Here is a 21,025-nt window from a genome sequence, read left to right on the forward strand (position 1 = left end):
AATGAAATGTCAATAAATATAAAAATTTAATAGAGTCTGCTCTGGGTGAGTGGCAGATGAGGACTTGCCTCCCAGACAAATTTGCTGCTGCTGCAAATATTAAATGCCCCTAAAAGAGTATCTGGTTGCCTGAGAGCTCTCCAGGAAAAAGGGATGAGAGCGTCAGGTACCCACTGGGCTTTCCCGATTTGCTGTTGTCGCCACAGCAACGTCGGTGCTATCCCTGACGGCTGCCCGACATCTTAACTTCCTACTGGAAATGGACCTGTGTAGGACCAGTGCACCCCCTTCCTTTTATTAATGAAAAGGAAAGGAAGCCTTAGTCTTGTTACCAATAAAGTCACTGCTGTCTTCAGAGAGAAGTCTATTAATTTGACACAATTATTTGAAAAAGAGCAGTTTTACGGCATAGCTTTTTAAGAGGCAACACGCTAAGGAATACCTCCGAGGTGACTCTTGCCTCCACAAGCTTGTAGTCTTAGTTTTTGTTTAAAGATTCGTTTATTTACTTGAAAGGCAGACTTAGATCCTGCTCTGTTTACTGGTCCACTCTCTAAATAGCTGCAGTGGTTGGGGCTGGGCTGGAGCCAGGAGCCTCTTTGAGGTCTCCCACAAGGGTTCAAGGGTTCAAGGACTTGGGCCATCTTCTGCCACCTTGCTAGGAATACCAGCAGGGAGCTGGATTGGAAATGGAGCAGCCAGGGCTCGAACCGGTGCTCGGTCGCAGGCAGTGGCTCAACCCGCCACACGACGACGCTGGCCCCAAGCATGCAATCTTGGACCGTGATTAAATATGGTTTCATGAAGCGACTAGGGATGTGTCTCTGCCTTTATTTTCTTCATCTGGTATGTCATGGTGTCCACGTGGAATGCTGTTCTGAATTCACTGCATGTGAACTACATGTTTTGAACATGTGAGGGCATTTTTACAAGTTCATGGGAAAAGGGCAGTTAGAAAATTTGATGCAAAAAAAGTTGGAATCCATGCATAATTCTTTTACAGGGTGCATTTTCTATGAACTTTTTCACGATTCTTCCTATTTATCTTAAGCAATCATGTAATTTCCTAATAGCAAAAAATGATGATGTTTGCATACTTAAAAAATTTCTATAGTCAAATTTGTTTCCTGTTAAGCTTATAAAATGATTATCTCTATCAGGATAACTGGTGCATTAGATGATAACACATGTATCAAGCTACTTCCGTGGGGAGAGTCACCTCAGCCAGAAGTCTGTGCAGCAGCGAGGCTGTACCCACAATTCTTAGTAACATCAAGTGCAACTTATGTGTCTGGTTCTACCCTCCTTAAAACTGCGATTCTGTGTTGCAGGTGGACCACTCCATAATAGCAGCACAAGCAGGCGCCACGCTCAACAACCTCATGAGTCATGCCCAGGAGTTGGTGGTAAAACTTCGCTCTCTCCAGTTTGATCAACGGGAATTTGTGTGTCTGAAATTCTTGGTGCTCTTTAGTTTAGGTAAGAAATCCTTTTCTCATTCTGTCTGCGACCAAAGACGACTCCATGGGGTTAGACTTGGAGTGTCTTGAAGTCAGTGCATGTGTTTTGCTTTTTTTTTTTTTCTGCCACTATAATGCTCTTCCTTACAAATTATGAGATCTTCAGACATGGGTATATTTGCATATATATATATATATATATATATATAATGATTCATAGTCCATTAGCAGATAGGTTAGGGTGTGGAAACTAAAGTATTCAGTTGGAGTTCTGGGTTTTTGTCCATGATTGACAGAGAGGCAACAGTGGGTGGCTGAATGGAGATGGCCCAGGAAAGATGGAAAATTTGAGCCACTGTAGCGCGGATCATGTCTGTGTGCTTGCTACCTACTGCTGTTTTTACCCTTCCAAAACACAGAGTAATTAAAAGCCCGGGTTTTCAAATCTCTATCAGGATTAACTAGAAAGCGTTTATAGCCAGGTCCACGGCTGTGCGAGTACAAGGATGACACTTGTCAAGGGGGAAGATTTTTCCGTAGGAAGGCTCGCAGGAGAAGGATAACTAAGCAAGACGTATTAGCTCAATCAAGGCTCTCAGTGAGCAGTGGAGAAAAATCACCACTGCGTGGCATAAAAAAGGGATTAAGGAGATGGATTCTTATTGACTTCAAAGGAACAGATTTTTTTCTGCCTGTCCCTTACTTGATTTCTGTATTTTGTTGGATTAAGAAAGCCAAGTTAAATAAACTTTTCTCCAACTCCCTTTATTCCTTACTGGCAGACAGCTGAGGGAGGCAGTCTCCCACGAATGAAAAAAAATGCAGAAATGATTTACCAACATGTGTTTTTTCTTTAGTCTTCAGTTCTAGGATAGTTGTGAATTCATATTCTGAGAAAGAAAAACAGTCGAACGAGCTGCAGAGTGAAACAGATGCACCTCCTCTCCAGCCTTGGCACTTTGGTTTTAAAATTCTTCGCGACAGCACGGCACAACTGTTGCCAATAAAGGCAGAGTTTGAAGTAATAGAACCAGCGTTGGCTTTTCACATGGAGTCAAAATTAAAATAAAAAGAGCGTTTTCATATTTTGGAAAGTGCGATAAACAGAGCAAAAAGAAATGTTACTGAAATGTAAAATGACAACAAAATCTGCGAGATGCCGCGTTCAAAGGTTCCCAGGGCCGGGGCTGCATCCTGCGTGGTTTCTGGATTAACCACAACACATAGCGGAGTTCTGGTCGAGTGATCCGGCGTCTTTTACCCAAGAGTGATTTTAGAAAGCCCAGAGGTGGCTGGCTCAGGCCTGCTTGCTCTCATCTCACAGATTGTGCTGGTTATGTGAGTCTTCCCAGCCAGTACATTGATCAGTAATTAAATGGAAAATGTGGTAACGTTTGTGGGCGAAATCTTACAGCACCCGGGCCTTAAAATATTTAGAGACATCTCACTGCAGTGGTATTTTAAAGTAGTGGAAGAACTATATTACACTTGAAGATGTGCACAGTAACCCTGGGCCGCCTTTGGTTTTCATCACTTCTGTCTTCCCCCATCATATTCCAGATTTGTCATGTTCTCTGCCAGCCGTGTGTGGGAGGGGGGAGGGATGCAGAAAGGGTACAACCTTTGAACCTCGTAAGTTACCTTCCTGGTCACCGGGGCTGTGGATTGACCAGACCCTCAGTGGGTCATGTGCTGTCTTGTTTACTGTGCACGTTGAACATCTCAGGGGCGTGGGCCATCAGAGTAGCTAACCTAAGCGTCCATTAAAACTGGTCTATTGCTTTAAGAAAAAGGAAAGCATGGCTCTCAGGTCAGAGGTCAGTAACTTTGGGCCAAGAATTTATTTTTACAGAAGCATGTCGTTTCCCATTTGTGAGTAGAAAACTTGTTTCCCCACAGAAACAATGGATAATTTTTTTTTTAATTTCAACTTTATTGTGTTATATGTATACATCAACCTTTAGGTTCCCAGGCTAGCCCTCAAACACCTGTCTTACCTGTGACTGCGAATGAAATCATTTTTTTTAAGATTTATTTATTTGAAAGTCAAAGTTACACAGAGAAGAGGCAGAGAGAGAGAGAGAGAGAGGTCTTCCATCCTCTGCTTCGCTCCCCAGTTGGCCACAATGGCCGGAACTGCACTGATCCAAAGCCAGGGGTCAGGAGCTTCTTCCAGGTCTCCCACGCGGGTGCAGGGGCCTAAGGACTTGGGCCATCTTCCACTGCTTTCCCAGGCCATAGCAGAAAGCTGGATTGGAAGAGGAGCAGCCAGAACTAGAACCAGCGCCCATATGGGATGCTGGCGCTTCAGGCTAGGTGTTAACCCGCTGAGTCACACCACCGGCCCCCTGAGAATGAAATCATAGCAAGACCACCATGCAGAGCCCAGTCCAACTCCTAAGCCAGGTACCTGCTGTCTCAATCCCTCGTGAACTTGGAGCCCCCTCGGTTTGAATCCAGATCTGTCTGATCCCAGCCCAGCCTGGAGTGTCTTTGATTCTTGAGAAAATGAGGAGTTTGTGGCCTGGTCAGAGACCAGGGGCTGTTCTGGGAGAGCTCTGGTCCTAGAGGTACTCAGGTGAGTCAGGAAGCAGTTTTCCAGAGAGATTTGCTGAGAGAAGCTGGGCTGCTGTCCTCAGCAGGTGCGACTTTCTAAGCCCCGTGAACAGCCAGTGCAGAGACTGGAAGGCAGGAGGGCGCGGGTTGGATCTGGGGGTGCTGCTCATAGGAGAACACAGCTCCAAGGAAACAGCGGACGTGGCTGGGGAGGGGGCAGGAGCCTGGCCGTGGACGGCAGCATGGGTGCAGTCCTCACTCAACTGGGCACGACCGTGGGGCAGGCCCCGAGCAGGCGCTGGGGATACGGCGGCCAGCAGGAGAGGTTGCCGTTCTGTAGGCACCGAGGAAGGGCGGGACGGTTCTTATGGGGGGGAGGTGGGTAACTGGGCCTGATTTGCGGTTTTGGTAGCAATGCGGGAAGTTGACCGGAGTAGAGACCAGGCAGGAAACCCAGGTGTGAGACTCAGGAAGGAAGTGAGGTGAGGACATCACCTGGCCTAGGCCGCCAGCCACAGCGGGGGCAGAGCCGGAAGGAGCGGCCTGGGGTGGGACTCGGTGTCTGAGTGTGTAGCTGGAGTAGAAACATCTACCAGAGCCGGAGCTGATCCGCGGAGACAGCAGGTTCCAGAGGCCTCTGACTTTCTCTTTAAGTCATCCTTCCCTAAAGCTTGTCCCTGGCTCCAGGAAAACTAACGTGAGCAGCACAAACTCTTCTCGTGTGCTGCGATTTCTCCCCTCTACACCAGGCTGTGCCTGTGAGCAGGTATCAGTTAAGCTCATCAGAAGAGGTCAGGGTGTGTGTGTGTGTGAGAGAGAGAGAGAGAAAGAGAGAGAGAGAGAGGGAGGGGTCATAGGCCTTGGAGGCCCAATCTCTCCTAGTCATGATATTGTATTGAAATCTTGTTTGCTGCCTAACTATGAGATAACATAATTTGTGCCCTTTGAGAACTTGGCAGAAAAGGAAATATTCTAAGTAGGCCAGTTATGCTTGACCCAAGAGAGGTCAAAACAGAAGTCTTTTTTTTTTAAGATTTATTTATTTACTTGGAAGAGTTACACAGAGAGAGAAGGAGAGTTAGAGAGAGAGGTCTTCCATCCGCTGGTTCACTCCCCAGATGACCTCAATGGCCAGAGCTGAGCTGATCCAAAGCCAGGAGCCAGGAGCTTCTCCCAGGTCTCCCATGTGGGTGCATCTTCCACTGCTTGGGCCGTCTTCCACTGCTTTCCCAGGCGCATTAGCAGGGAGCAGCCACGTCTCGAACCAGTGCCCATATGGGATGCCGGCGTGGCAGGTGGCGGCTTTACCCGATACGCCCCAGCGCCGGCCCCCATCCCTCTGATTTTGTAGTCGAAGGAATGAGGTGTTCCTTCTGACACGTTAGCCTCAGCCCCCACCTCGGGGTGCCAGCCAGGGCGTCCTCTGTCCTAGTGCTCCGTCCGACTCACAGAAACAGGGCACTTCCAGAAGTCATGGGAAATGGAACTGAAAGATTAGCTAGTTTTGGTGCAAAAAGGTTTGAAATCCATGCTTGGTTTTTGTTTTTTTTTGTGTGTGTTTATTATCTATGAACTTTTGACGACTTCTTATACGTGTGAATTCCAAAAATTATTTGCACCAAAAGAAACTTCTATTGAATTACAATTTTCCATAAGATTTTTGACGTTCCCTTATGCTTCGTAAGCTGCCATTTGTGCGAACAGAGTGCTGTGGAGAATGAGGGCACTGGCTGAAGAACATGAGCCAAAAAGAAAACCGATCCCTAGTGAATAAGAACAGGGAACTGCCTTCCACGAAATGCCAATCTTTATCAGATATTCTGTAGAGTTACATGGCTTTTAATTCATAAGGTTTCGTTTGTTTTACAGATTTATTTATTTATTTGAAAGGTAAGTAGGAGAGGGAGAGGCAGAGAAAGATCTTCCATCCTCTGGTTCACCCCCCCGATAGCCTTGGCCCTCAGGGCTGGGTCAGGCCAAAGCCAGGAGCCAAGAGCTCCATGGGTGGTGGGGGGCCAAGTGCTTGGGCCATCTTGGACTGCTTTTCCGGGTGCATGAGCAAGGAGCTGAATCAGGAGTGGAGCCGCCGGGACTTGAACCAGTGCTGTGATATGGGATGCTGACACTGCATACAGCGACCTAAGCTGCTGTGCCAAAAGCCAGCCCCGGCTAGTTGTTATCTCTGTGTAAACTGTAGGGTTCAGAGATTCCATGAGCTTGGAGAGAGCATTTGCCTCCCAACTGGGGTTCTTCCGTCTTCGAAGACTTCTTCCTGATGGCTTATTTTTGCCTTTTGAAAGTGTTTTACTTTTTCATGTGAGAGACCTAGATCTCCTGTCCACTGATTCACTCTCCCAATGCCCCCAGGGACTCCAGCCATGTCTGGGGCTAAAGTCTGCAGGCAGAAACTCAACCCCAGTCTCCTGTGTGGGTTGCAGGAGTCCAGTTAGTTGAGCCATCACTGCTGCCTCCCAGGGGTCAAGAGTTGACCCTGGATCCAGAGATCAAAAGTAGGTACCTGGATGTGGGGAGAGTGTCTGGACACCCCTCCCCCCTTTAAAGCCTAATATTGCCTCTTAGGTTTGACTTTTTTTTTTTTTTTTTGAGCCATTCACTAGACATCTGGCAAGCTAAATGATTATTAGCGTTCACTGCTTTGTAAGTATTTTAATATATCTTCGTGAAGCTAAAGGGGAAAAAAATAAAATGAGCCTGGTGGTCATCTCTTCCCACTTCGGAGGTCACTGGCATTAAAAACTCAAAAGGAGACCCAGGAGCCGGGATGAGGTGGAGGAGACTCCTGGCCGTGGGCCGTGAGTCTGAATTCTGTCTGCAGCTTGCGCGCTCCGCCTCCCTGAATGGTTACCCTGGAATGGGTTCTTGCAGCAGGGACCTGACGCTGCACACGGCAGATAAAACCGCGCCCTGGTTACCAGCTGAAGATGTGGACGGGTTTAGCCTGTTGGGTCCAGACATTTATTTCTAGTGGTTAACTTTCCAGTAGTCTTTAGTTTCTGATACGATGGGTCTTTTTTCCTGACTTGAATTTTGCCCGGTCATTCTTGTGACACGCAGAGATCTAGTGCTTATTTTCTCTTCCCCTCTATCTGCCATTTGTCTCCTGGGGTTTTGATAACGGAACCTTGTAAAGGTTCCCGGTCAAAACCCTTACAGAGCAGTGGGTACAGCAAAGTGCCAAGAGGGAGGTCCGAGGGCACCCAGGGCCCCTGTGCTGAGCGTCAGACTCCTGCACAAGCCATTGTATAGGGGAGTGCTCTCTGGCTGCTGTGGGTGTGTGTGTGTGTGTGTGAGAGAGAGAGAGAGAGAGAGAGAGTGTGTGTGTGTCAGTCTGTGGCCATACCCCTTCAGTGCACCTGCTCTCAGAAGCTGAGCAGGATCAGACCTGGTTAGTACTTGGATGGGAGAGAGAGAGAAATTGGGCAGACGATCTCAGAGCGACTTGCTGACCTCACATCTCACACAGCAAGAGACATTTGGGGAGTGACCCAGCGGATGGAAGACCTCTCTTTGCCTCTCTCTCGCTGTAACTCTTTCAGATAAATAAGTAAATCTTTTAAAAAATAGTGGGGAGTGGGCTTGGAAGAAGCAAGAAGTGTTCTTGGCATTGCGTGGTCGCTGTTCTTCCTGCTGCTCCTCAAGACCCGTGCTTCTTGACCGCTAAGGGTGAGCGCATGCGCGTTCCCACCTGCCGCCGCCGGCTGGCCCACGGCGCCCAGGGTGCAAGCGCTCGGCTCCCAGCCGTCCCCAGGTGCATTGGTTAAGTCGTTCTCCTGAAGTCAGATGAGCAAAAGAAATAGCCCGGGGCACTTCTGACAATTAGCAGTCAGTCTGAGCGTTTACCTGTTCATTTGTGATATTCTCATCCCGGAAAACACCCACTAGACACTTGTCAGATAGCCGTGTGCATCCTCATACTAATGTGTCCCTGGTACCTCTGCAGCGGCGGGCAGTGCTGGCAGACCGCATTTCCTGGAATTTATGTAATCATTTGAAATTCAGAAAGGATTGATTAGCATGCAGTAGGTGCCACTGTTCAATATTTACACCATAGAGATTTGGCGGAAGCAGATAATGGCACATAAAGTTGATGCTTGTCTTAATTAAATGCAGTATAATAGGTGTTGTGTGGGTTTTTTTTTTCCTTTTAGTGAGCAAAGCAGTTTAGCGATGACTAGAAATAATTCATTTTGAAGTTCTAAGTCGAAATGTAATCAATAGGTATTTACAACCGTGGGAGAAACGGTGATGGTTTGTTATCTGCTGGCACAAGAATATAATTGCCTAAATAGCATTTATTTAAGCATATTTCTGAATTAGCTTATACCTCAAAATATTTGTCTTGTTTTAGTTGTTTGCACTCATGTTGTCACCTTGCTAACGGCTGCTGTTAGTGAGAGGTTTTTCAGACCTACTCCGGCCCTGCATGCCCGGACGAGCCAAGGAGTTGGTTGACGCGTGTATGTCATTCACCGCGCGCTGTGCCAGCCGCTCTGTGGAATGCTGGCACAAAGTGGCTGACTTGGTCCTGACTCAAGGAGGGGGTTAGTAGGTTAGCACGGTCCGCTCAGATCCTGCACACTCCTGGGCTCTGCACACGCCAGGGCCTACGTCTGTTCTAGAACGGAGCAAATCAGTGACTCACGACTGAATCACTTGTTAAACCTTTATTCCAGTTTACTGATAAAATCTGGTGAGTCCAGTCGTGGTCGTGTTTGGTTAAGAGGGTTAAATTCCAATCTGACCGATCCAGCCAGGCAGCAGGAACAGATAGGAAAGTAGAAGGCCTGTCGTCATGTTTGAAACGTTAAACTGCTCAGAATTTATCAAGTGCCTGCTGTGCCAAGCCATCGCGCTTGGCCGTGTACACCTGGGCAGCGCACAGCCTTTCCAGGGAGGAGAGAACTCCGCAGCGTGAGAGACCGTTACGCTGTGGACCCTGGGACTCCGAGCAAGGCAGGGCGCACCAAGCAGAGTCCCAGACACAGCAAACCATCCGCCTCCGCCTGCGTGTCTCCCCCTCGCCCCCTGCGTTCCACACGTGCTGTTCTGTGCAGGTGCATCTTATCAACAACAATGTCTTCATCAGCCTTCACGGTACACAAACCTGACCTTGATCAGAGGCATGAAAAGAGCTGAGAGACTGTGCCTGTCCCTTACACCCACCCACCCTTGAGCGACCTTGGCCTCAGCCGTGGGAAGACGGAACCCTAGAATGTTAGCCTGGAAGAGAGCCTGTGACGTGGCCGCTATTCATGTAACAGGATGCGGAATTTTCTGGATAAGGACGTTGAGGCTGGCAAAGCTGAAGGGATGTGTACACGGTCGTTGTAGTCGGGATTCCAGCTGAAACTTTTGGAAGGCGCAGATAATAAGTTTCAATCATTCCAGAAATAGTGCTTCTGCATCATTTTTTATACTTGGGCAACTAGGTAGTTCTTGGCCATCATTTTCAACTAAATCTAAGAAGCCCGTCACTGTAACACATCAGTGATTGCTCAGAAGAGTGAGGAACGTGTGTTGCCTGTGTTCCGTTAGGGCCCAGCTGTGTGTGGGTGACCAGGCGAGTTCAGATCTCTCAGTTCTGCCCGATTCCCTCGGGGGAGCACCATGCTCTAGCCGTGTATCATTTTGTCCCATCTTGGTTCTGCATATAAGCATTGATAACACTCTCCAACGGCCATTTGCACTAGTTTTCCTAAGGGAAAATAATCATTATATAATACTACCAACGCCTATAGAGCTTTGGAAGATTGCTTGTTTCAAAGGCAGAGGTATGGAGAGAGAGAGAGAGAGAGAGAGAGAGAGAGAGGTCTCCCATCTGCTGGTCCACTTCCCTTATGCTGCAGTAGGCAGGCTGGGCCAGGCAGAAGCCAAGAGCTAAGAACGCAATCCAGATCTCCAGCTGCAGTGGCAGGGACACAACAACTTGGGCCCTCACTGCCGCCTCCCAGGGGAGTACCCGAGTGAGAAGCTGGAATCAGGCGTGGAGCTGGCACTGGAACCAGCATTCTGACATGGTATGCATATGCAGCCATCTTTTTTTTTTTTTTTTTAAAGATTTCTTTATTTTATTTTGAAAGAGTTACAAGAGACAGAGAGGGAGAGAGAAATTCCACCCACTGGTTAACTCTCCAAATGTCTGCAGTGGCTAGGGCTGTCCCAGGCCAAAGCCAAGAGCTTCATCCAGGTCTCTCATGTGGGTGCAGAGGCCCAAGCACTTGGGCCATCTTCCTCTGCTTTCCCAGGCCATTAGCAGGGAGCTGGATCAGAAGTGGAGCAGCCAAGACTCGAACCGATGCCCATATGGGATGCTGGCATTTCAGGCAGTGGCTTTACCCTCTGGGCCACAACTGTAACCCCAAGTATGCAGGCATCTTAACACCTACCCCACCCCACACTTTTTTTTTTTTTAATACGAATGCTTTTCAGTTTCTTAATTTTTAACATTGTATAATTTACACTGCGTGAAGTTTACCGTATTAAACTTAGATTTTTTTTTTTTATGTATTTGAAAGGCAGAGTTACAGAGAGAGGAAGAGAGACAGAGAGAGGTCTTCTGTCCATTAGTTCACTCCCCAAATGGCCACAACAGCTAGGGCTAGGCCAGGCCGAAGCCAGAAGCCCAGAACTTCCTCTGGGTCTCCCATGGCAGTGCAGGGGCCCCAGGCCTTGGCCTGTCCTCTGCAGCTTCCCCAGGCACATTAGCGGGGAACTAGAGTGGAAGTATGAGCAGCCAGGACTCAAACCAGTGCCCATGTGGGATGCCAGTGTCGCAGATAGAGGTTTAACCTGCCACGCCACGGTGCCAGCCCCGTATATTAACCGTTTATAACAGTGGCATTAAATACACACCCATTGCTGTGTGCCCATCACAGCCAGTCACCTCCAGAACCCCCGTCCATCTTGCAGAGTTGAGTCTGTGCCGGGTAAACAGTACCCTCCCGTCTCCCCTCCCTCCAGCCACCCCCGTTTCTGTGTCTTCATTTTCCATTGAGCAAGTGCTCTCTGTTATGACATTATGCTCTCCGTATAATGGCACATGAACAGTGGCAGCGACCTCAGAAGGTGGCTGTACTCACAGAGCATGGCCATGTGCCCGAGCCCACACCGCAGGGAGCTGAGAGCCTGTGCCCCAAGCCAGGCAGGCTGATCCCTGGCCTGCCGTCAGCACTGTCTGCACCACACAGGGAGAGCAAGGGCCTGGGTATGAAAGAACAGGACAAGGAGGCGACAGCATTCTCCTGGGTTTCCCCACCTGTGATATCAGAAGAGCTGTGATCGCTGTCTGAAGCCTCACTGGGAGGGTTGAATGCAGATTACCAAAAGGTCCCTAGCCCCGGGGGTACCTGTTAGCAATAGACGGTCATTATTCAGAACGCTGTATTTCTGCCAGGCAAGGTCATCCAAGGTCATACAAACGCAGGCTGTGTATCAGGCAGGGTCTCTTCTTGGATACCATCTTTGGTGCACAGATGATGTGAAAGTCTTCCTCTTGTCAGCGTAGCTGATGTATTCAGTACTAAGCCCTAGTTATAAACAATCTCTGATCTGCTAACCAAGGGCACCATTCTTACCCTGGATGTTTGGGAATAGGTCAGAGGAGGCAAAACCCAAGGTACTTTGCTGTATTTCCTCTGCCGCCCATCCCCAAATCAAACCGAAGTGGAGTCGTGAACAGTCTCCTGCTAGGCTGGTGCGGGCCCTGGGTGACAGAGGGGAGCCCGCGTCCCCCAGCTGCTCCCTGGAGAAGACTCCCAGACCCCTTTTCCTTAGAATGTTCTGGAATTGTCCGTGCTCTGTGGTTAATGCAGTTGCCTGAAAAGCTTTGGATTCTTTGCTGGATTGCTAACACCTTGTCTCCAAATCTGTGGTTTAGTATAAATGCCCCTCTCGGGCACGCACGATTAGATTTCTCTTAACAAGCGCTGTGTCCTTTGGAATGAAGATCCTGCATAAGTTAACTTCTTTCCAGGGAATTGCTAGAATTTGAGGACTCTTATAGACACATTAGCTGAGCTGTTTCACAAGGTTTTGTGGTGTTTTTTTTGTTGTTTTTTTTTTTTTTTTTTTTTTTTTTTTTTTTTTTTGACAGGCAGAGTGGACAGTGAGAGAGAGACAGAGAGAAAGGTCTTCCTTTTTTCCATTGGTTCACCCTCCAAGTAGCCGCCACGGCCGTCACACTGCGCCAATCCAAAGCCAGGAGCCAGGTGCTTCTCCTGGTCTCCCATGTGGGTACAGGGCTCAAGGAATTGGGCCATCCTCCACTGTACTCCCGGGCCACAGCAGAGAGCTGGCCTGGAAGAGGAGCGACCTGGACAGAACTGGTGCCCCAACCGGGACTAGAACCCAGTGTGCCAGCACAAGTTTTGTTTTTTTTTTTTTTTTTTTTTAAGCCCATACTGAGATGATGGTTCTCAATTTGTGCTAGTTACTTATGGTGACTCTGTAACAACATCAGCAGATTCTACTCCCGTAGTGAACTTCAAACGCAGGGGACTGAGTGGGGAAGTAAGAAGCAGAGGTCACAACGTGAGCATGGACATGCTTTAACACGTTTTCATGGGTTCAGAGATGTGGTCTTTGGAGTCCAAAGTCCTGGGCTCTCCAAGCAGAGTAGCTGGGGCACAGAGAAAACAAGGTCTGTGAGCTTCCGCCTCCTGCTCTGTAAAACCAGTCCCAGCACAGGACCCCTGAGTGTTAGGGTGAGGTTCATCCTGCACGGCTCAGTTCAAGGTCGCGTTTTCTCCGAAGTCTTCCCTGGCGTCACAGCTAGACCCTCCACGTCCCTGTTGCCCCTTAGACCGGTGTCTGTTGATCATACTGCTTTGTTGGACTTGTTTTGCATGTTCCACAGCTGGGATGCCAGCTCTGTGTTCCATGTTGCTGGGCTCAGCGCCATGCCTGGAACAGGTGTCAGATTAAACAGCAGCACTTGCAGTGGGTGTTTAGCCTACCAGTCAGGACACCTGCGCCCCACACTGGAGGGCCTGGGTTTGGTTCCCAGCTCCAGTTCCTGCCACTGCAGATCCTGGGAAGCAGAGATGAGGGTACAAGTGATTGAGTCACTGCCACTTGGGAAACTTGGATGGAGTGCCTGGCTGTTAGCTTCCCCTGGCCCAGGCTTGGCCGCTGAGGGCGTTTAGGGAGGGAACCAGTGGGTGGGAGCGCCCTTCCTCTATCTTTTTGTCTCTCTGCCTCTCAAATTTAAAACAAAAGCAACATGTCCTTAGCATGCTCGGTTATAGTAGCTGCGTCTTATTGTCCTGTAGGAGCAGAATGGGTTGTGCAGTTCTTCCTGATCTCACAGACAGAGATCATTCCTAGCCCTTCCTGATATACCACCCTGTAAGACCAGAGATATCAAATATCACCCAGCTGGTAAGTGGTGGAACTGGGGTTTGCACACATGAGGCCCCAAAGTCCAGTCTTCCCCACTGCTTGCTGCTGCTGTTCTAATTGATTCAGTATGGCAGCTGTAGGGCACCATGCAAGTGCCCATCATTTGTTACAATGATTCCCCGTTCTGAGGAGCCCCGGCAGGAATCTAGAGGAAATCCGATTCTTCTAGAACTTACTAGAATGTCCAGGGCCTGAGTACCCATCCTGCCGTCCTAAGTGGTTAGCAGTTCCCCTCCCCGGCATGCTGCCCAGGGTCCCCTAGTGCTCGCTGAGCTGGTGCTGTTTTCCAAGTACCAGGTGTAGGAGTGAGTTTGATCCCCACCAAGCCGGAGCACTGCCCAAGTGACAGGGCCTGGGTCCGTGTTGGCAGGCACCAGGCACATTTCACTTCCAGTGGGAAGCAGCTCCTGGTGCCCACATTGCTATCCTCCTACAAATCTTACCGTGAATAGAATCTGATCATCGACCACAGGTTCTGGGCCAGAGTCCCCCTCTTCTTGTCCACTGGACCCGTCTGAGTGTGAGACTTGGAGCAGAGGTTGAAATAGGACTCTGTGTATTTTTAAAATTTTAACACTATCAGAAACTTCATCGTAAAGTTCTCAGTGTGTTCTTAAGGTCCATAGTTAGAGTTTTAGTAATTAGCAGTTTCTTTTGAAATTAAACAATAAAGTGGCTGCTAGTGACAAGGAATGATGGGACAGATTGGATAACCACATGTGCTGGCATTTGTCCAGGGCCAGTCGTATCTAGCCAGGTCGGGCCTGACTACTGTAACAGTATCGTGCCTAATTATAACTTCAAGGAAATCCCACTCTGAGGCCGCTGGAGAAACTTGTTCCTGTCTTAGTGTAAGTGTCTTAGACTGTGGCTGTTGAGGCCCAAAGACCCCACAGCTCTTCATTCGTTCACTCCTGGTTGATGGACATTTAAAAAAAATGTTATTTATTAAACGGTTGGGGGATGAGAGAATGCCCACCTACTGATTCATTTCCCAAATGGCCAGGCCTGGGCCCAGCCACACCAGGAGCTGGATCTCCACGTCTCCCACATGGGTGTCAGGAACTCGGTTACCTGAACCGTCACAGCTGCCCAACCCCCCCCCCCCCCCCCGCCCCCGAGCTGCGTTGGCAGGAAGGTGGAGTTCAGGAGCCAGTCTAACCCAGGCATTCCAACAGGGGAGGCAGGCTAAGCACCTGTCCTCTACGTCTGTCCATAATACATTGTTGGGCCATCTCTTTCAATTCTAGAAATTTCTATGTTGTTCTCCACAGTGGATGTACCAGATCGCTTTCCTAGCCGCAGTAGATGAGGGTTCCTGTCTCTCCGTTGTCACCAGTACTTTCATGCAGCCTCGTTCTGTGTTCATGTGGGTTTCTGGCTACCGGTGAGCTTGAGTATCTTTTTATCCGTGTCTGAAGTCTCCATTCACATCCTTCTCTCTTCGGGTTGGATGCCTTTCTGAACTGATTTCTTTCTTTTCTTTTCTTTTTTTTTTTTCAAAGCCCTCTTCAGTCTATCTTGAATACTTTGGCTTTTCATTTTATCTGTCATTTCACCAGAGTAGTTTTATGTCAGTATTTCCCTATGCGGTTTTTGCTGCCTTATTTAAAAAGTAAATTCTTCCTAAATAAAATACATTGTCCTTTAGCTTTTTTCCCAAATATACCAAAACCTTGCTCTCTGTATTTAGATCATGAATACACACAGAGTTTACTTGCGTGTGTGCCAAGGGGACAGCTGCCTCTCCACACCATTGATTGACTGTTCATTCACTTTCCCACTATTGTTTTTTAAAAGATTTATTTATTTATTTGAAAGGCAGAGTTACACAGAGAGAGAAGGAGAGGCAGAGAGAGAGAGAGAGAGAGAGATCTTCCATCTGCTGGTTCACTCCCCAGTTGGACTGTATTGATCAGGAGCCAGTAGCTTCTTCCAGGTCTCCCACATGGGTGCAGGGGCCCAAGGACTTGGGCCGTCTTCTACTGCTTTTCCAGGCCATGACAGAGAGCTGGATTGGAAGTGGAGCAGCCGGTACTCAAACCGGTGCCCATATGGGATGCCAGCACCACAGGTGGTGGCTTTACCCTCTATGCTGCAGAGTCGGGCCCTGGAGTGAATGTTGATATTTGATTGAACTGTGCCTCCGCCTTTTATTTCAAAGTAGTCTTAATTAGTCTTGGGCTTTTGCTTTCCCACACACATATTAGGTTTGGCTTGCTGCTGTGCTTCCAAAAAACAGACCCTCTCAGGATTTTCATTGGCATTGCATGATGTTTAGAGACGCATTAAGGCAAAGCTGTTTTCTTCCCAGACTCGAGCCCTTTCCTGTTCATGAACATGGTTTACCTTTGCTCCACACAGGTGCACTTTGTTACCCTTCAGTAAAGCCCGTCTTTCTCCCCAGAGGTGTTGACATCGTCTGTTACCGATTTATCACAGGCATTCTATGGAGTTTTCTGATATAATGCAAAGTTTTTTCTGTTACATTTTCTAATTGGTTAATATCCATGTAAGCAGCTTTTTTTTTTTTATATTGATGTGGCTTGTCTGTGGTTTACCTTGAACCTTCTACATAGACATTTATAGCCCAAAAATACAGATGTATCTTTGCCTTTGGGATTGCCTTATTTTGTAGGCTAGGCAATGCTGACTCGAAGCTATGGTAACACTCTGCTTCCTTGCTCTGTCTTTAATGGGAAGAATTGTAAAGTCTCACAACCTAGTGTAAAAAGTTTTAGTTTATTAGCTTTCCTATCAAAACAGAAAGAAGCTGTTATTCTTGGAAATCCAACAGCAATTTTTCCTTTGCTTTCTATTTCAATAAATCCTCTTCATAATTTTGTTCTCATTCTAGTTTCTTGCTCATCTGTTTTCAGCCATATATTTCAGTTATTTTTTTTAAGGTTTATGTTACTTGAAAGGCATAGCTAGAGATCTGCCATCCACCAATTCACACCCCAGACGGCTGCAGTGGCGAGGGCTGGGCCAGATGGAAGCCAGGAGTTTCATCCAGATCGCCACATGGGTGTAGGGGCCCAAGTGCTTGGGTCATCTGCTGCTACTTTCCCAGGCGTATTAGCAGGGAGCTGGATCAGAAGTGGAGTGACTGGGACTTGAGCCAGCACTCATATGGGATGCCAGCATTGCAGAGTGGCACCTACACTACAACACCAACCTTGATATTTCATTTTTGTGAATATGGTATGTTTAATGTAGTCTATGTTAGGTGCCAAATGTTATCTACTTACATAATTCTTGATAATTTTGTTGTAGCTTTTTGGTGGATTATCTCTCCCATCCCCTTCCTGGCTTAATTTTTTTATTTTAAAATCTGTGTGGTATAAGAAAGTTTTATCATTTTTTAAACATATGGGCTCTGTTTCTCCATCTCTTTACTTTTACAGGTTTGGTTGAATCCATGGAGTTGCTAGGGCTTCTGTGATTTGGGTAGGTTTCCCATAAGCAGTGTGTGGCTGTGCCTTTGTCTTGCTTTTCTTTATTCTAGGATCTGTTAATATTGAGATCACCCTAAATTTGCAGGAAGTTGCCCGAAGTGGCAACATTTTGCCTGACTCTGGTCTATGTAAAAACCAGGAAAATGGCATTGGTGCAACACAGAGCCTAGTCAGTGTGCACATGTCTCCAGTTCTACATGCTCTCATGTGTGTTTGGGTGGCTGTGGGGATCTGAGATTTGATCATATAACCACCAGCATAGTCAATACAGAACTTGGCTTCGGGCTTTGCCTGTACCCTCCCGTTCACCCCCCCCCCCCATACTTAACCTCTGTTGTCTAGCTCTGTAGTTTGGATGTTTCAGTACCATTACATAAATACAGTTACATAACACATGACCCTTTTGGTGTTGGTTTTCTTGACTCAGCAGTATCCCATCGATGCCCATCCATGAGTATACAATACTTGTTCTTTGATGGCTGTGTAGTATTCCATGGGATGGATATACTACAGTTTGTTTACCTATTTACAAACTGGAAGGACATTTGGGTTATTTTCTGTTGGGGAATATTACAGGTAAAGCTTTGGTGAATATCTTGTACTGGTGTGTATGTGGACAGAAATTTTCATTTCCCTTCGATAAATGCCCAAGAATGTATTTGCTGGGTCATATGGCAAGTGCATGCTTATCATTTTTAAAGAATATTTATTTATTTGAGAGGCAGAGTTAGAGGGAGAGACACAAAACAGAGATCTTCCATCTGTTGGTTCACTCCACAAATGGCCACAATGGTTGGGGTTGGGCCAGACCAAGGGCTGGAGCCAGGAGCTTCATCTGGGTATCCCATGTGGGTGACAAGGGCTTAACTACTTGAGCCATCTTCCACTGTTTTTCCAGGTGCATTGAAAGGGAACTGGTTTGACACATGGCAACCGGGACTCAAACTGGCTCCCATAAAGGATGCTAGCATTGCAGGTGGCAGCTTAAACTGCTGTGCTACAACGCTGTCCCCATGTGACTGACTTTTTGAGAAGTGAGTTTGATCTGTTTACTAGTATGTTAGCCTGGTCTTTGTGTATGTGAGACTGTTTTAAGATTGGCCTCATGTTGGATGATAGTTTAGTTGGATATAAAACTTTAGGTTGACAATGTATTCTCTCAACACTTGGGAAGTCTGCTACCATCTCTCTTTGATGGCTTCTGTTTATTGTAGGTACCTGATATTTTTGCCATAAGGTGTCTAAGTGTAGACGATACTGAAAATTCTGCTATTCTCTTTTGACATACACTTCTATGTAAATCCCCTCTGCTTACTGTCATTAGCATATGTTGGCATCTCTTGAGCTATCTTCCGTGTCTCCTGTCTTTTGCTACTTTTTCTCTTCATCTCACTGTGCTATTTTTTGCATTAATAACATCTTCTAACTCCCTCATCACATATCTCATCTAGCAAGTATTTCATCAGTTAAGCTTTTTCTTTGAATAGCTATTTTTTGTTTGAAAATTTTATGGTAGGATCCTTTCCGTGTTTACCCATCAGTGTTTTTGGCTCATTTCATCATTTTTTTTTTTAAGATTTATTTATTTTACTTGAAAGAGAAAGAGAAGAGAGTTGTCCTCTATCCGATGGTTTGCTCTCCAATTGGCCGCAACAGTCAGAGCTGTGCCGATCTGAAGCCAGGAGCCAGGAGCTTCTTCCAGGTCTCCCACATGGGTGCAGGGAACCAAAGACTTGGGCCATCTTCTGCCGCTTTCCAGGCCACAGCAGAGAGCTGGGCAGGAAGTGGAGTAGCCAGGTCTCTAACTGGCGCCCATATGGGATGCCAGCACTTCAGACCAGGGCATTAACCCGCTGCACCACAGCGCTGGCCCCACATCATTTATTTTTTTATAAGGAATAATACCTCCTCTTTCCCTTGAACAGCCTAAGTAAGTTAATTTTGGAGTTTTCATCTGATTATAGAAATAATTTCTTCTGGAGTAAATTGATGTTTGAATTGTTTTCGTTGGCTTCTTCCTTAGCAATTTACGTTGCTGGTTCGTTCCCGAATGCTGGCAACAGCCAGGGAGGGGTCAGGCCAAAGCCAGGAGCCAGGAACTCCATCCGGGTCTCCCACGTGCATGGCAGGGCCTGAAGTATTTGCCTTCAGGCATATTCACAAGGAAGCTGGATCTGCAGCAGAGGTGGGGCTCCGTGCCAGGCTGGGCTTAACCTGCTGACCACAAAGCTTGCTCCCGACACCAGCATTGTGACTACAAGTCCGGCAGGGCTCTCTCTTCTCGCCACACCATGTTTCTGGACAGCCAGAAAATCTCGTGTCCTGGGAACCGCTGCAGCATCTCACTACCTGGGAGCTGCTTTGTGTTCCACCTTTCTTAAAATGCCACTAAAAACTCACTCCCATATTTCCTTCTTCCATGGGAGGTTAGTGTGTCTGTTAGTCTGTTGCGTTCTTTTATCTCTGTTACTTTGCCATGATCCAAAATACCATTCCAAAACATCTTATCCAGCCAGACCAGGCTGAAGCCAGGAGCTTCATCGGAGTCTCCCACCCGGGTACAGAAGCCCAAACACTTGGGCCATCTCCTGCTGCTTTTTTCAGGCCCTTAGCAGGGAGCTGCATCACAAGTGGAACAGCCAGAACACAAATGGGTGCCCATGTGGGATGCCGGAGGCACGGGCGGCAGCTTTACCTGGTGTGCCACATGTTGACCCCTTAGTAGCAGCAGTTTCTTATAAATATTGTTCTTAACATTTTAATATAAGACTATTGTGAAGTCTTTTGAGACTGGATAAGATGTTTCGGAATGGTATTGATTCATTACCAAATAATAATTTTACTCTGTAAAAATATTACTTAGAAAAATGTATTGAAAATCCCTTAGATACAACATGTCAGTTTAATAGAAAGCAAAATAAAAACACAATGAAATAAAAGTATAGGATCCATAAATATTAAGGACTACTAAATATAATATACAGGATTACTAAATATATATATAATTTTTAAAAAATTTATTTATCAGGCAGAGTTACAGAGAGAGGGAGAGACAGAGAAAAGTCTCCTATCCACTGGTTCACTCCCAAAATGCCCACAACAGCTGGAGCTGGGCCAATCTGAAGCTGGGAGCCAAGAGCTTCATCCAGGTCTTCCATGTGGGTGCAGGGGCCCAAACACATGGGCCATCTTCTGCTTTCCCAGGCCATAACAGAAAGCTGGATCAGAAGAGGAGCAGGCAGGACTTGAACCACTGCCGCAGGCGAAGCTTAGCCTACTATGCCCCAGGGCTGGCCACAGGATTACTAAAAGTAACCATGAATTCTTGAGTTGCTGATAGCGCTAACATGGGAGTGTGTGAGCGCTGATGTATCTAACAATGGTTTCACTTTCTGTATCCCCCTCTGTGGATCCCGTACCCTGAGTGCTTAGCTGTGTCTGTGGTCTTCAGAGGCAGAGGATCATTCGGTTTTTGTTGTTGTTGTTGTTGTTGTTGTTGTTGTTGTTGTTTTAACATGATGCTGCCATGATTTTAACAGCCTGTAGAAATAGGCTTCAGTATGTTCCACTCAAATCACTTTTTTCAGCTCATGAAAAAGGTCTTAATGGTGTTCCAGCATTGTATACAATGCAGTGGGAAGTCTGTATTAACTAGGGACTACGTGCACAGGGCTAGGACAGCTGTGGTAAGGCGTGGTCTCTGCCCTTTGGGAATCGTAGCTCCTAGTCCTCTGGTCCTTAAATCAGGATTGGAATTAAAATTAATGAACAAATCATGTGAAGTGTTTTCAGCGCATTCTTTTTCAAAATGTTTATTTGAGTGGCGAGGCAGGTTGTGGGGGGGAGAGCTTCCACCTGCTGGTTGACTCCCCAGATGCCTCAACGTGGGTAGCAGGAACGAGGCTTCCCAGGGTCTCCAGGAGCAGGAAGCTGGAATCAGAAGTGGGAGTCAGGCATGGAACTCAGGTACTCCAGTGTGGGCACCAGCTTTTTAACCAGCTTCTTACCTGTTAACCCATTGGCTGCCTGTTTTTAGTGCTTTCAAAAATTTGTTTGGAAATTGCACATTTGTCTACAGTACAGTTACAAAGGCTAAATAATGCAAGAAGTTGATACACTTTTATTTAATTC

The 21,025-nt window shown here is 47.1% G+C and overlaps 1 protein-coding gene across 10 annotated transcripts in view; it reads left to right on the top strand.

Annotated features, from left to right (window-relative positions):
- Positions 1–21,025, top strand: part of NR5A2 (nuclear receptor subfamily 5 group A member 2) — a 130,232-nt gene that overhangs the window by 82,681 nt on the left and 26,526 nt on the right. For 9 of the 10 annotated variants that reach the window (XM_002717676.6, XM_008268687.5, XM_008268691.5 and 6 more), the window contains one exon: positions 1,332–1,479. In XM_002717676.6, the coding sequence (XP_002717722.1) occupies positions 1,332–1,479 (148 nt within the window). Of the gene's footprint in view, positions 1–1,331; positions 1,480–2,317; positions 2,545–21,025 lie in introns of those variants that run through there. The other variant, XM_089312056.1, reaches the window with a different exon arrangement.

Source organism: Oryctolagus cuniculus, chromosome 13 (assembly GCF_051225735.1).
Source record: "Oryctolagus cuniculus isolate XC-2025 breed Fujian yellow rabbit chromosome 13, ASM5122573v1, whole genome shotgun sequence".
NCBI classification, from domain to species: Eukaryota; Metazoa; Chordata; class Mammalia; order Lagomorpha; family Leporidae; genus Oryctolagus; species Oryctolagus cuniculus.